At 48.3% G+C, this 14,948-nt stretch overlaps 1 protein-coding gene across 2 annotated transcripts; it reads right to left on the reverse strand.

Moving 5' to 3' along the window:
* Positions 1 to 5,789: 5,789 nt before the first annotated feature.
* Positions 5,790 to 11,812, reverse strand: LOC135460492 (natterin-3-like). Of its 2 annotated transcripts, XM_064737354.1 has the most exons (5): positions 11,734 to 11,812; positions 10,943 to 10,967; positions 8,757 to 8,871; positions 7,086 to 8,049; positions 5,790 to 6,483 (listed from the first exon to the last, which is right to left on the reverse strand). In XM_064737354.1, exons 1-5 carry the CDS (start codon positions 11,805 to 11,807, stop codon positions 6,438 to 6,440), a joined length of 1,224 nt encoding a protein of 407 aa, XP_064593424.1. In that variant the 5' UTR covers positions 11,808 to 11,812; the 3' UTR covers positions 5,790 to 6,437. The 2 variants fall into 2 exon arrangements, with proteins under 2 accessions (XP_064593424.1, XP_064593423.1); XM_064737353.1 differs by lacking the exon at positions 5,790 to 6,483 and having other exon boundaries at positions 6,817 to 8,049.
* Between the last annotated feature and the right edge of the window lie 3,136 nt (positions 11,813 to 14,948).

Raw genomic sequence — 14,948 nt, forward strand, 5'->3', positions numbered from 1 at the left:
AGATTTTGCCCTTATCTGAAGGAGCATAAACCAGAAATTAATCAAAACCAAGACAGAAATGGCTCTGGAGCTTTTAATCCTTCCTATTGTTCTTTTGTTCATCAAATTCTCGGAAAAGGGGATTTTTCCTCAGGTTAATCACTGAAAAGAAACATCAGTGCTCGAAAATCAGTCTGGAATCCTGGAAATTACGATTAAATATTCTAACTTTTAAATTTGGAAATTAAACTTTTAAATCCTGGAAATTATGATTAAATATTCTAACATATTAATTAAATCTGAATTGGAAAAAGATTTTACAGAAAGGATGATAAAGCATTGGAATGGTTGGCTCCGGGACGTGGTGGAGTCACCATCTCTGGATGTGATTTGAAAAAGTTCGGATGTGGCACTCGGTGCCATGGTCTAGTTGAGGTTTTAGGAATTTCTAATATTTTGGAATTCCTGCTTTTCCCCATAAAATCAGGGGCATCTCCAGGGATTTTCCCCGGATTTTTGGGTTAGTGATGTCTGCCACCATTTAAAAGTAAATCGGTGGAAGAAATGAATCCCACTCCATGATCGTGAAGGTCTCTTCCAGTCTGGTGATTCTGTGATTCTGTGACTCCGTGATCCTGTGATTTTGTGATTTGGTGATTCCCTGATTCTATTATTCCGTGATTCTGTGATTCAGATTCCATGATTCTATGATTCTGTGATCCCGTGATTCTCTGATTCCATGATTCCCTGATTCCCCAATTCTGTGATTCTGTGATCCTGTGATTCTGTGATTCCATTGTTCTGTGATTCTGTGATTCCATTGTTCTGTGATTCCTTGATTCTGTGATTCCGTGATTCTGTGATTCTGTAATCCCATGATTTTGTGATTCTGTAATCCTGTGATTCTGTGATTCCGTGATTCTGTGATTCCTTGATTCTGTGATTCCTTGATTCCCCAGTTCTGTGATTCCATTATTCCGTGATCCGTGATTCTGTGATTCCCTGATTCTGTGATTCTGTGATCCCATGATTTTGTGATTCCCTGATTCTGTGATTCCCTGATTTTGTGATTCCATTGTTCTGTGATTCTGTGATCCCATGATTCTCTGATTCTGTGATTCCCTGGTTCCCCGATTCTGTGATCCTGTGATTCTCTGATTCCATGATTCTGTGATCCCATGACTCCCCAATTCTGTGATTCTTTGATTCCATTGTTCTGTGATTCTGTGATTCCCTGATTCTGTGATTCCATTGTTCTGTGATTCTGTGATCCCATGATTCTCTGATTCTGTGATTCCCTGGTTCCCCGATTCTGTGATCCTGTGATTCTGTGATTTTGTGATCCCATGATTCTGTGATCCCATGATTCCCCAATTCTGTGATTCTTTGATTCCCTGATTCTGTGATTCCCTGATTCCCTGATTCCCTGATTCTGTGATCCCATGATTTTGTGATTCTATGATTCTGTGATTCCCTGATTCTGTGATCCTGTGATCCCATGATTTTGTGATTCCCTGATTCCCCGATTCTGTGATTCTGTGATTCCCTGATTCTGTGGTTCCATGATTCTGTGATCCGTGATTCCCTGATTCTGTGATTCTGTGATTCCGTGATCCGTGATTCCCTGATTCTGTGATTCTCTGATTCCCTGATTCCCCGATTCTGTGATTCCCTGATTCCGTGATTCTGTGCTCCTGTGATCCCATGATTTTGTGATTCTGTGATTCCCTGATTCTATGATTCTGTGATCCTGTGATCCCATGATTCTGTGATTCCCCGATTCTGATTCTTGGATTCTGTGATTCCCCGATTCCGTGATCCTGTGATCCCAATCCCAGCTTTTGCTTTCAGCTCTTTCCTGCCCGTGCTTGGCCTTTGGACGATTCCAAGCTCTGCTTTCCTCAGGAACCCAGAGCTGGACATGGATTGGCCTCCAAGGGACGGGAGCAGGAGCGGGAGCAGCTCCTGCAGGACAACCGAGGCTCCGGGCTGGGGACAGGGGTGGGAAGTTCAGAGATGTCCCTTCCAACGTGGGACATTCCATGATTTTATCCCCCAGGTCCCACTGGCCAATCCCGTGCCGGGAGAACCTCGGGGAATCCAAGCGGGATGTCCAAGGAGCTCTGTCCTTCCCAAGGAGAAGGATTTGGAGGAGAAGACACAGAAAGCGGGGCTGGGAAGGCCCTGGAGAACCCTCTGGCTCCTCAGGATTCCCTGGCAGGAGGGGGCAGCCGGGGCAGGACAGGATTGGGTCGGATCCCAGGGAACGAGGCCTGGGATGAGGGGACGCAGCCTCAGGCTCCAGCAGGGAGGGCCAGGTTGGACATCAGGAGGGATTTCTCCCTGGAAGGGGCAGCCCAGGGAATGCTGGAGTTGTCACCCCTGGGGGTGTCCAAGTGTGGCATTTCCAGGGAGGGAAGATGAATCTGACTCCGTGTTCTGAGAAGCCAAATTTATTATTTTCTGTTACGGTGTTGTTGCGGCGTGGTGCAATTTCCTGTTTCAAACTCCCCGGTCCCTTCCCCAGGTGTGGCAATGCCCCTCTCCCTTCCCCTCGCCCCCGTGACCTGGTGGCTCCATGATTCCATTCAGAGTTCCACCATGGGTGGTGGGATGTCCCCCATGACCTGGTGGCTCCATGATCCCATTCTCTGCGCACAGATGTCCACCATGGGTGGTGGGACCATGACCATTGACACCTCCATGCCCTGGTGACTCCATGATGCCATTTCCCGCTCCTGGAGATCCAGGATGGGTGGTGGGACATCCCCCATCACCTGGTGGCTCCGTGATCCCATTCCCTGCTCCCAGAGGTTCAAAAGTGATGGTGGGACATCCTCCATGAGCTGGTGGCTCCGTGATCTCATTCTCTGCTCCTGGAGATCCAGGATGGGTGGTGGGACCATGGCCATTGACTCCCCCATGACCTGGTGGCTCTGTGATCTGATTCCCTGCTTAAAGATATCCCACATGGGTGATGGGATGTCCTCCATGACTTGGTGGCTCTATGATCCCATTCCCTGCTCTCAGAGATTACACATGGGTGGTGGGACCATGACCATTGACACCTCCATGCCCTGGTGGCTCCATGATCCCATCCCAGCTCCCAGATGTCCACCTCGGTTGGGTTGATGTCCCCCAGGAGCTGATGGCCTCAGGACTGTGCTGAGGTGGCTCAAACACGGATGAGGATGGACGTGAGCTGGTGTTTGGTGTCTCCCATGAGCTGGTGGCTCCATGATGCCATTCCCAGCTCCTGGTGATCCAGGATGGGTGGTGGGACATCCCCCATGACCTGGTTGGCTCTATGACCCCATTCCCTGCTCCCAGATGTCCAACATGGGTGATGGGACCATGACTGATGGGTCCCATGAGCCTGGTGGCTCCAGATCTTGGCTCCCTGGTGCTGGAGATGGGAGCGGCGTGGTGGGGCCAGGAGTGTTGGGCAAACATGGACGAGGACGGACGTGAGCTGGTGTTTGGTGTCTCCCATGAGCTGGTGGGTCTGTGATTCTGTTCTGTGCTCCCAGAGGTCCAAAAGTGGTGCCAGGACACCCCCATGACCTGGTGGCTCCATGATTCCATTCAGAGTTCCACCATGGGTGGTGGGATGTCCCCCATGCCCTGGTGGCTCCATGATCCCATGCCAGCTCCCAGATGTCCACCTTGGTTGGGTTGATGTCCCCCAAGAGCTGATGGCCTCAGGACTGTGCTGAGGTGGCTCAAACATGGATGAGGATGGACGTGAGCTGGTGGTTCCATGATGCCATTCCCCGCTCCTGGAGATCCAGGATGGGTGGTGGGACATCCCCCATCACCTGGTGGCTCCGTGATCCCATTCCCTGCTCCCAGAGGTTCAAAAGTGGTGGTGGGACATCCTCCATGAGCTGGTGGCTTCATGATCTCATTCTCTGCTCCTGGAGATCCAGGATGGGTTGTGGGACCATGGCCATTGACTCCCCCATGACCTGGTGGCTCTGTGATCTGATTCCCTGCTTAAAGATCTCCCACATGGGTGATGGGATGTCCTCCATGACTTGGTGGCTCCATGATCCCATTCCCTGCTCCCAGAGGTCCAACATGGGTGGTGGGATGTCCCCCATGACCTGGTGGCTCCATGATCCCATTCCCTGCTCCCAGAGGTCCCACATGGGTGGTGGGACCACGACCATTGACACCTCCATGCCCTGGTGGCTCCATGATCCCATGCCAGCTCCCAGATGTCCACCATGGGTGGGATTGGTGCCCCCCATGAGCTGATGGTGCCAGGATTGCCCTGAGGTGGCTCAAACACGGATGAGGATGGACGTGAGCTGGTGTTTGGTGTCTCCCATGACCTGGTGGGTCTGTGATTCTGTTCTGTGCTCCCAGAGGTCCAAAAGTGGTGCCGGGATGGACACCCCCATGACCTGGTGGCTCCGTGATTCCATTCAGAGTTCCACCACGGGTGGTGGGACATCCTCCATGACCTGGTGGCTCCATGATCCCATTCCCAGCTCCTGGTGATCCAGGATGGGTGGTGGGACATCCCCCATGACCTGGTGGCTCCATGATCCCATTCCCTGCTCCGCAAGATCCCACATGGGTGGTGGGACCATGACCATTGACACCTCCATGCCCTGGTGGCTCCATGATCCCATGATTCGGGCACTGAAGCCGAGTTATCCCATGGATTTGTGGGGTTTTTTTGGGGGATAAAATCAGAATTTCAGGGGTTCAACCCCGGTTTCCTGCTGGATTTTTGGGGAGAAAAATCAAAACTTCACCAGAACCCCATTTCCTGCATTTTGGGGTGAATTTTATACCACAAAACCCCAAAACCCCAAAACCCCGTGCCAAAACTGAGTGTTCCCACAGATTTGGGGTTTTTTGGGGAGGACAATCAGAATTCCAGGGATTCACCCCCAGCTTCCTGCTGGATTTTTGAGGACAAAAAAAGAACACCAGAACCGTTTCTCTGCATTTTGGGGGTCACTTTATACCACAAAACTCAAAACCCCACGTCGAAGCCGAGCGATGCCATGGATCTGTGGGGTTTTTTTGGGGTTAAAACCACAATTTTGGGGATTCACGCCCAGCTGGGGCAGGGTGGCAGCTCGGGGATCCTCCGGCACCTCCCCAGCTCCATGTGAAAAAACTCAAAACCCTGCATCGAAACTGAGCGATGCCATGGATCTGTGGGGTTTTTTTGGGGGATAAAATCAGAATTTCAGGGGTTCAACCCCGGTTTCCTGCTGGATTTTTGAGGACAAAAAAAGAACACCAGAACCGTTTCTCTGCATTTTGGGGGTCACTTTATACCAAAAAACTCAAAACCCCACGTGGAAGCCAAGCATTCCTGGGTATTTGTGAGGGTGTTTTTGGGGTTAAAACCACAATTTTGGGGATTCACGCCCAGCCAGGGCAGGGTGGCAGCTCGGGGATGCGCCGGCACCTCCCCAGCTCCATGTGACAAAACTCAAAACCCCACGTGGAAGCCGAGCATTCCTGGGTATTTGTGGGGTTTTTTGGGGTTAAAACCACAATTTTGGGGATTCACGCCCAGCTGGGGCAGGGTGGCAGCTCGGGAATTCGCCGGCACCTCCCCAGCTCCACGTGAGAAAACTCAAAACCCCACATCAAAGCCGAGCGATCCCATGGATCTGTGGGGTTTTTTTGGGGGATAAAATCAGAATTTCAGGGGTTCAACCCCGGTTTCCTGCTGGATTTTTGAGGACAAAAAAAGAACACCAGAACCGTTTCTCTGCATTTTGGGGGTCACTTTATACCACAAAACTCAAAACCCCGCATTGAAGCCGAGCGATGCCATGGATCTGTGGGGTTTTTTTGGGGTTAAAACCACAATTTTGGGGATTCACGCCCAGCCGGGGCAGGGCGGCAGCTCGGTGATCCTCCGGCACCTCCCCAGCTCCACGCGACAAACCTCAAAACCCCGCATTGAAGCCGAGCGATGCCATGGATTTGTGGGGTTTTTTTGGGGTTAAAACCACAATTTTGGGGATTCACGCCCAGCCGGGGCAGGGCGGCAGCTCGGTGATCCGCCGGCACCTCCCCAGCTCCACGCATCAAAACTCAAAACCCCACGTCAAAGCTGAGCAATCCCATGGATCTGTGGGGTTTTTTTGGGGGATAAAATCAGAATTTCAGGGGTTCAACCCCGGTTTCCTGCTGGATTTTTGAGCACAAAAAAAGAACACCAGAACCGTTTCTCTGCATTTTGGGGGTCACTTTATACCACAAAACTCAAAACCCCACGTGGAAGCCAAGCATTCCTGGGTTTTTTTGGGGTTAAAACCACAATTTTGGGGATTCACGCCCAGCTGGGGCAGGGTGGCAGCTCGGGGATCCGCCGGCACCTCCCCAGCTCCACGCGACAAACCTCAAAACCCCGCATCGAAGCCGAGCGATGCCATGGATCTGTGGGGTTTTTTTGGGGTTAAAACCACAATTTTGGGGATTCACGCCCAGCTGGGGCAGGGTGGCAGCTCGGTGATCCTCTGGCACCTCCCCAGCTCCACCTGTCAAAACTCAAAACCTAACGTGGAAGCCAAGCATTCCTGGGTTTTTTTGGGGTTAAAACCACAATTTTGGGGATTCACGCCCAGCCAGGGCAGGGTGGCAGCCCGGGGATGCGCCGGCACCTCCCCAGCTCCACGTGACAAAACTCAAAACCCTGCATCGAAACTGAGCGATGCCATGGATTTGTGGGGTTTTTTTGGGGGATAAAATCAGAATTTCAGGGGTTCAACCCCGGTTTCCTGCTGGATTTTTGAGGACAAAAAAAGAACACCAGAACCGTTTCTCTGCATTTTGGGGGTCACTTTATACCACAAAACTCAAAACCCCACGTCAAAGCCGAGCGATGCCATGGATTTGTGGGGTTTTTTGGGGTTAAAACCACAATTTTGGGGATTCACGCCCAGCCGGGGCAGGGTGGCAGCTCGGTGATCCGCCGGCACCTCCCCAGCTCCACGCGACAAAACTCAAAACCCCGCATCAAAGCCGAGCGATGCCATGGATCTGTGGGGTTTTTTGGGGTTAAAACCACAATTTTGGGGATTCACGCCCAGCCGGGGCAGGGTGGCAGCCCGGGGATCCGCCGGCACCTCCCCAGCTCCACGCGGAGCCCGGTGACGCCGCTGCTCCACGCCGTGCCCGTCACGGCCACGCGGTGCGGGGGCCCCGAGCGGAACTCCCGCGTCAGCCGCGCCCCGAACGGGACCCGGAGGCGCCGCCGGAGCCCCCGGAGCAGCACCGAGCACTCGGAGCGCGCCGGGATCTCCTGCCGGCCTCGGTGCACCCGCGACACGAACTCGGTGACGGTGGCGCCGCCGACCCACGGCACGGTGGTGGCGTTGCCCAGATCCCACCCGCGCGGCTCCGTCAGGATGATCGGCGGAGCGCGGAGAACGCCCCGGGCGGCCGCCAGCGCCGGCAGCGCCGCGCTCCAGCCCTGCTCCACCTCCGTGGCCTCCTCCATGGCCACCACCTTGGAGGCCGCCTGGCAGCCTTCGTTCCTGGCCAGCACCTCGGCCAGCTCCTCATCCTCGGCGCTCTCCAGCGCCGCGCTGCCGTTGTAGGAGACGTCGGCGATGGAGACGTCGACGGCGTCCTGGCGCACGGCCAGCACCTGGTACCACTTGTACCAAACCTCCTCGCCCTCCACGGCAACGAACAGCGCCTGCTGCTCCTTGGACACCTTGCCCAGCCCCTCGGGGCTGCGGCCCACGAATATGTCGGTCAGGGGACAGCCCTCGACGGCGCCCGGCGGGGTCCCACCGAAGGAATCGTCCACCCAGTGCAGCGCCTCGAAGCCGCCGGGGTTGAGGAGCAGCTGGAAGTCGGAGCTGCGCAGCTCCAGCTCGTTCCAGGGGTAGGAGCAGAAGGGGCCGCGGGCGGGCTCGAAGGAGCCGAGGTTGCAGCCGTGGGCGCGCGTGGAGCAAACGAAGGCGGCGCGGCCCGAGAGGGGGTCGGGGCTGGAAACGGCGTCGGCGGGGACGGAGCCGCGGAACGGAGCCCAGCGGAGCCACGGGGAGGCGGCCACGGAGCGAGGGCGGCGCTGGGAGGGAGCTGGAACGGAGCGGGAGGGACTGGGATGGACTGGGATGGACTGGGATGGGATTGGGATGGACTGGGATGGACTGGGATGGACTGGGAGGGAATTGGGATGGACTGGGAGGGAATTGGGATGGACTGGGATGGACTGGGAGGGACTGGGATGGGATTGGGATGGACTGGGATGGACTGGGACAAACTGGGAGGGGATTGGGATGGACTGGGATGGACTGGGATGGACTGGGAGGGGATTGGGATGGACTGGGATGGACTGGGATGGACTGGGAGGGACTGGGATGGACTGGGAGGGGATTGGGATGGACTGGGATGGACTGGGAGGGACTGGGATGGACTGGGACAGACTGGGAGGGGACTGGGATGGACTGGGATGGGATTGGGATGGACTGGGAGGGGACTGGGAGGGACTGGGATGGACTGGGAGGGGATTGGGATGGACTGGGACGGACTGGGATGGAATTGGGACAGACTGGGAGGGGACTGGGATGGACTGGGAGGGGATTGAAACCAAACTGGGACCAAACTGGGAGGGGATTGAGATGGAGTGCGATGGACTGGGACAGACTGGGAGGGACTGGGATGGAGTGGAAGGGGACTGGGATGGGATTGAAATGAACTGGGATGAACTGGGCCATACTGGGCCATACTGGGCCGTACTGGTCCGTACTGGTCCGTACTGGTCCGGGCTCCAGCCCAGCACTCACCTGGGAGCTCCCCGCGGTTCCTGCCCGGGGCCGCAACCCCCGAAACTCCCGGAATTCCCGAATTTCCCAAAATTCCCGGAATTCCCGCTCCGAGCAGCAGCAGCAGCGCCGGGAGCTGGGGGGGGACCCAAACCCGACCCCAAAATTCCCTTTTGGGGCTGAAACCCCCAAATTGTCCCAACCTGACCCCAAAATTCCCTTTGGGGCTGAATCCCCAAATTGGCCCAACCTGACCAAAAATTCCCATTGGAGCTGAAATCCCAAATTTCCCAAATTCCCTTTTGGGACCAAACCCCAAATTGATCCCAAATTAACCCCAAAATTCCCATTTGGGGCTGAAATCCCAAATTGACCCAAAATTAACCCCAAATTCTCCTTTTGGGGCTGAAACCCCAAATTGGCCCAAATCCAACCCCAAATTCTCCTTTTGGGGCTGAAACCCCAAATTGGCCCAAACCCAACCCCAAAATTCCCTTTGGGGCTGAACCCCCAAATTGTCCCAAATTCCCTTTTGGGACCAAACCCCAAACTGGCCCTAAATCAACACTAAAATTCCCATTTGGGGCTGAAACCCCAAATTGGCCCAAACCCAACCCCAAAATTCCCTTTGGGGCTGAATCCCCAGATTGGCCCAAAATCGACCCCAAAATTCCCATTGGAGCTGAAATCCCAAATTTCCCAAATTCCCTTTTGGGACCAAACCCCAAATTGGTCCCAAATTAACCCCAAAATTCCCTTTTGGGGCTGAAATCCCAAATTGACCCAAAATCGACCCCAAATTCTCCTTTTGGGGCCGAACCCCCAGATTGGCCCAAAATCGACCCCAAAATTCCCTTTTGGGGCTGAAATCCCAAATTTCCCAAATTCCCTTTTGGGGCTGAAATCCCAAATTTCCCAAATTCCCTTTTGGAGCTGAAATCCCAAATTTCCCAAAATTCCCTTTTGGGACCAAACCCCAAATTGGTCCCAAATTAACCCCAAAATTCCCTTTTGGGGCTGAAATCCCAAATTTCCCAAATTCCCTTTTGGGACCGAACCCAAATTGGCCCAAAATTGACCCCAAAATATCCCAAAGCCCCCCCAGGTCTGGATTTGGGATTTTCATCCCATTCCCGTCGTTCGTTCCAATAAAAATTTCAAAATTCGAATTAAAAATTCAAAAATTACGCAATGAAAAAATTTTAAATTAAAAAAAAATTGGATTAAAATTTTATAATTGAAAGGTAAAAATGAAAATATTCGAAATGTTAAGAAATGTCAAAAATTAAAATGGAAATAATTCTAAATATTAATATTAAAAATTTGTTGATAAAAATTCAAAATACAAAATTAAACATTAAAATTAAAAAAGAAATAATCAAAAATTTAAAATTAAAACTAAAAACTTATTGATAAAAATTCAAAATTAACATTTTAAAATGAATATTAAAAATAAATAATTTTAAAATTTAAATTAAAAACTTATAAATAAAAACACAAAATTCAGGATTCGATATAAAAATTAAAAATAATTTAAAAATATAAATTAAAAACTTATAAATAAAAATTCAAAATTCAGAAATCAAAATAATAAAAATTTAAAAATTAAAAACCAAAGATTAAAATAAAAAATTTAAGAAATAAAAAATTAAAAACACATTTAAAAATTAAGGAATTCATAGTTAGAAATTGAAAAATTAAAAATTTAAGGAAAATTTAAAAATATTAAAATTAAAGATGAATAGAAAATGAAAACATTTAAAGTTTAAAATATTAAAAATTGGAAGGTCAAAAATTAAAGAATTCAAAATTAGAAATTAAAATAGAGACAATTTAAAATTTAAAATATTAAAAATTAGAAGAATTAAAAATTAAAACATTAAAAACACTAAAAGCTAAAAATTATTATTTAAAAAATAAAAATATAAAGTTAAAAAATAAAGAAATGGAAATTAAAATATTGAAAAATTAGAAAGGACAAAAAATTTAAATGACAAATTTAAAATTCAACATTAAATGACAAAAGTAAAAGTAAAAAATTAACAATTAAAAAAATTAAAAATAAATTCTTTTACAAATTAAAGATTAATTTTATGATTAATTACTTATAAAATTTAAAAATTAACCAAAATTAAAAATAATTAAAAATGAAAATTTGTTATTTTTGGACATTAATTAGAAATAAATTCCCCATTTTATTTCCGTACCTGCAGCGGCGCCATCGCTCCGGGGCTGCGGAAAAATCCGGAAATTTCCTCAAAAATCCTCAAAAATCCATCCCAAACCCCAAATTCCCAATTTTGGGGCTCCCCCAATTCCCAACCCCAATTTCGGGAATTTTTACCCCAAAACTTTGAATTTTGGGGCGTTCCCAGCTCCAAATTTTGGGATTTTCCTCCCAAAAATTCCCATTTTTGGGGCTCCAAAATTCCAAATTTTGGGGTTTTTTCCCCTCTAAAAATCTGAATTTTGGGGGTCCCCAAATCCCAAACCCCCAAATTTTGGGGCTCCCCCAATTTCGGGATTTTTACCCCAAAAATCTGAATTTTGGGGCCTTCCCAGCTCCAAATTTTGGGATTTTTCTCCCCAAATTTCCCCATTTTGGGTTCCCTCAAGTTCAATTTTTGGGGTCCCCTCTCCCCAAATTCCCATTTTGGGGTTCCCCAAATTCAATTTTTGGGGTTTTTCTTCCCAAATTCAAATTTTGGGGTCCCTTTTGCCCAAAATTCCCAATTTTTGTTCCTCCCTCCCTTCAAATTTTGGGGTTTTTATCCTCGAAAATTCTTCATTTTTGGGGCTCCAAAAATCGAAATTTTGGGATTTTCCTCTCTAAAAATCCGAATTTTGGGGGTCCCCCAATTCCCAGCCCCAATTTCGGGAATTTTCACCCCAAAAATTTGAATTTTGGGGCCTTCCCAGCTCCAAATTTTGGAGTTTTCTCCCCAAATTTCCCCATTTTTGTCCCCCCAAAACCCCAAATTTTGGGGTCCCCCCTCACCTGCGCTCCCGTCCCAGGAAAATTTTGATTTTTTTGGGTTTTTTTTCCGCCGATTTTGGAGCTTTTTGTGTCATTTCAGCCCAAAAAACCTCCCAGGAAAAACGTCAGAAATACAAAAAAAACCCAAAAAAAACCCAAAAAAAACCCCAAAAACCCCAAAAAAGGGAAGTGAGATTTTTTCGTGGGGGGATTTTTCTGCTTTTTGGGGATTTTTCACTTCACTTTTTGGGGTTTTTTTTATTCAATTTGAAACTGAGAAAAACCCAAAGGGCGCCAGAATCGGCGATTTTGGGGGGAATTGAGGAATTTCTGCTTTTCCCAGGCTCGGGGTGAGAAAATCATTTTTTATTTTAATTTATTAAAGAATGGACAAGAATGAGAAAAACAGAGCAAAAATCAATGAGAGACCCCAAAATGGCCCCGAAAAAATGAAATAAAATCCCATCAAATGAACCCAAAACCCCATAAAATGAACCCAAACCCCATAAAATGAACCCAAACCCCATAAAATGAATCCAAAACCCCCCAAAATTACTCAAAATTCCACAAAATGAACCAAAAATCCTTCAAAATGAACCCAAACCCCCCAAAATGACCCCAAAACCACCAAACTCCCCAAAAAATGAACCCAAACCCCACAAAACCAACCCAAAATCCCAAAAATCCCAAAAACCCCAAAACCTCAAATCGACCCCAAAATCCCAAAAATCCCAAATTCCCCAAAATCCCCAAATTGACCCCAAAATCCCCAAAAATCCCAAAACCTCCAAAATCCCCAAAAACCCCAAATTCCCCAAAATCCCCAAATTTGACCCCAAAATCCCCAAAACCCCCCAAAAAATGAAGCCAAAACCTCCAAAAATGACCTAAAACTCCATAAAATGACCCAAAATCCCAAAAAACGAACCTAAATCCTACAAAAACCCCACAAAATAAACCCCAAATCCTTCAAAATGACCAAAAATCCCCCCAAAAATGAACCCAAACCCCACAAAATGAATCCGAAATCCTTCAAAATGAACTCAAACCCCAAAAAAAGAACCCAAAACCCCAAGAAATGACCCCAAACCCCACAATTAAACCCAAACCCCACAAAATGAACCCAAAACCTCAAAAAATCCCCAAAATTCCCCCCAAAAATGAACCCAAACTCCATAAAATGACCAAAACCCCACAAAACAAATCCCAATTCCTTCCAAATGACCCAAAATCCCAAAAAATGAACCCAAAACCCTTTAAATGTAACACAAACCCCACAAGAAAAAACCCCAAACCCCAAAAATGGAACCCAAAACCCCCAAAATCCCAAAAAATGAACCCAAACCCCACAAAATGACCCCAAATTCAGCCCAGGAGATTCAGAAAATCCCAAATTTTGGGGTTTGCCCACCCAAAATGAACCCAAACCCCACAAAAAAACCCCAAACTCCATAAAATGAACCAAAATCCCAGAAACTGAACCCAAAACCCCAAACCCCACAAATGGAACCCAAAATCACCCCAGAGACCCCAAACCTTTGGGGTTTTCCCACCCAAAAATTTCAATTTTTGGGGTTTTCCCCTCCCCAAATGAACCCAAACCCTATAAAGGGAACTCAACCCCCACAGAATGAACGAAAATCCTTTAAAATGACCCAAAACCCCAAAAATTAAACCCAAAACCCCAAAATTACCCCAAATCCCAAAAAATGAACACAAAACCCCAAAAAATGAACCCAAAACCCCACAAAATAAAATCAAACCCCATAAAATGAACCCGAACCCCACAAAACGAACCCAAAATTGCCAAATTTGGGGTTTTGCCACTCAAAACCGTCCAATTTTGGGGTTTGTCCTCCCCCAAATGAACCCAAAAGCCCCAAAATGACCCAAAATCTTAAAAAATGAACCCAAACCCCCAAAAATGACCCCAAACCCCATAGAATGAATCAAAACCCAAAAAAATGAACCCAAAATCCCCAAACTTGCCCCAAATCCCATAAAATGAATGCAAATCCCACAAAATGACCCCAAAATCGCCCCAGAGACCCCAAAACTTCCAAAATCCCCAAAAACCCCAAAACTTCCAAAATCCCCCAAAACCCCAAAAATCCCAAAATCTCCAAATCCCCAAAATCCCAAATCCCCCAAATCCCCAAAACCTCAAATCGACCCCAAAATCCCAAATCGACCCCAAAATCCCCAAAATCCCCAAATCGACATCAAAACCCCCAAAAATCCCAAATCCCCAAATCGACCCCAAAATCCCCAAATCCCCAAAAACCCCAAAATCTCCAAAATCCCCAAAACCCCAAATTCCCCAAAACCCTCAAAATCCCCAAAAACCCCAAAACCCCAAATCGACCCCAAAGTTCCCCAAAACCCCAAAATCCCCAAATCCCCAAAAACCCCAAATTCTCCAAAATCCCCAAAACCCCAAATTCCCCAAAACCCCAAAACCTCAAATGGACCCCAAAACCCCAAAAATCCCAAATCCCCAGATCGACCCCAAAATCCCAAAGTTTCCCCAAATCCCCAAAAAACCCAAATTGACCCCAAAATCCCCAAATCAACCCCAAATTCCCCAAAATCCCAAATCAACCCCAAAATCCCCAAAACCCCCAAATCCCCAAATTCCCCAAAATCCCCAAAACCCCCAAAATCCCCAAAAACCCCAAAACCCCAAATTGACTCCAAAAACCCCCAAATCGACCCCAAAATCCCCAAAACCCCCAAATCCCCAAATTCTCCAAAATCCCCAAAATCCCAAATCCCCCAAAACCCCAAATCGACCCCAAAAACCCCAAAATCCCCAAATCGACCCCAAAATCCCCAAAACCCCAAATCAACCCCAAAACCCCAAAACCCCCAATTCTCCAAAATCCCCAAAACCCCAAAACCCCAAATTCCGCAAAACCTCAAATCGACCCCAAAATCCCCAAATCGACCCCAAAAACCCCAAATTCCCAAAACCCCAAATCGACCCCAAAATCCCCAAAACCCCAAATCCCCAAAATCCCCAAAACCCCATAACCCCAAATCCCCAAAACCGACCCCAAAAACCCCAAATTCCCCAAAACCCCAAATCGACCTCAAAACCCCCAAAAAACCCAAAACCCCAAATCGACCCCAAAACCCCAAAACCCCAAATCCCCAGATCGACCCCAAAATCCCAAAGTTTCCCCAAATCCCCAAAAAAACCAAGACCTCCAAAACCCCCAAAACCCCAAATTGAC

Source organism: Zonotrichia leucophrys, unplaced genomic scaffold (assembly GCF_028769735.1).
Source record: "Zonotrichia leucophrys gambelii isolate GWCS_2022_RI unplaced genomic scaffold, RI_Zleu_2.0 Scaffold_49_388800, whole genome shotgun sequence".
Taxonomy (NCBI): Eukaryota; Metazoa; Chordata; class Aves; order Passeriformes; family Passerellidae; genus Zonotrichia; species Zonotrichia leucophrys.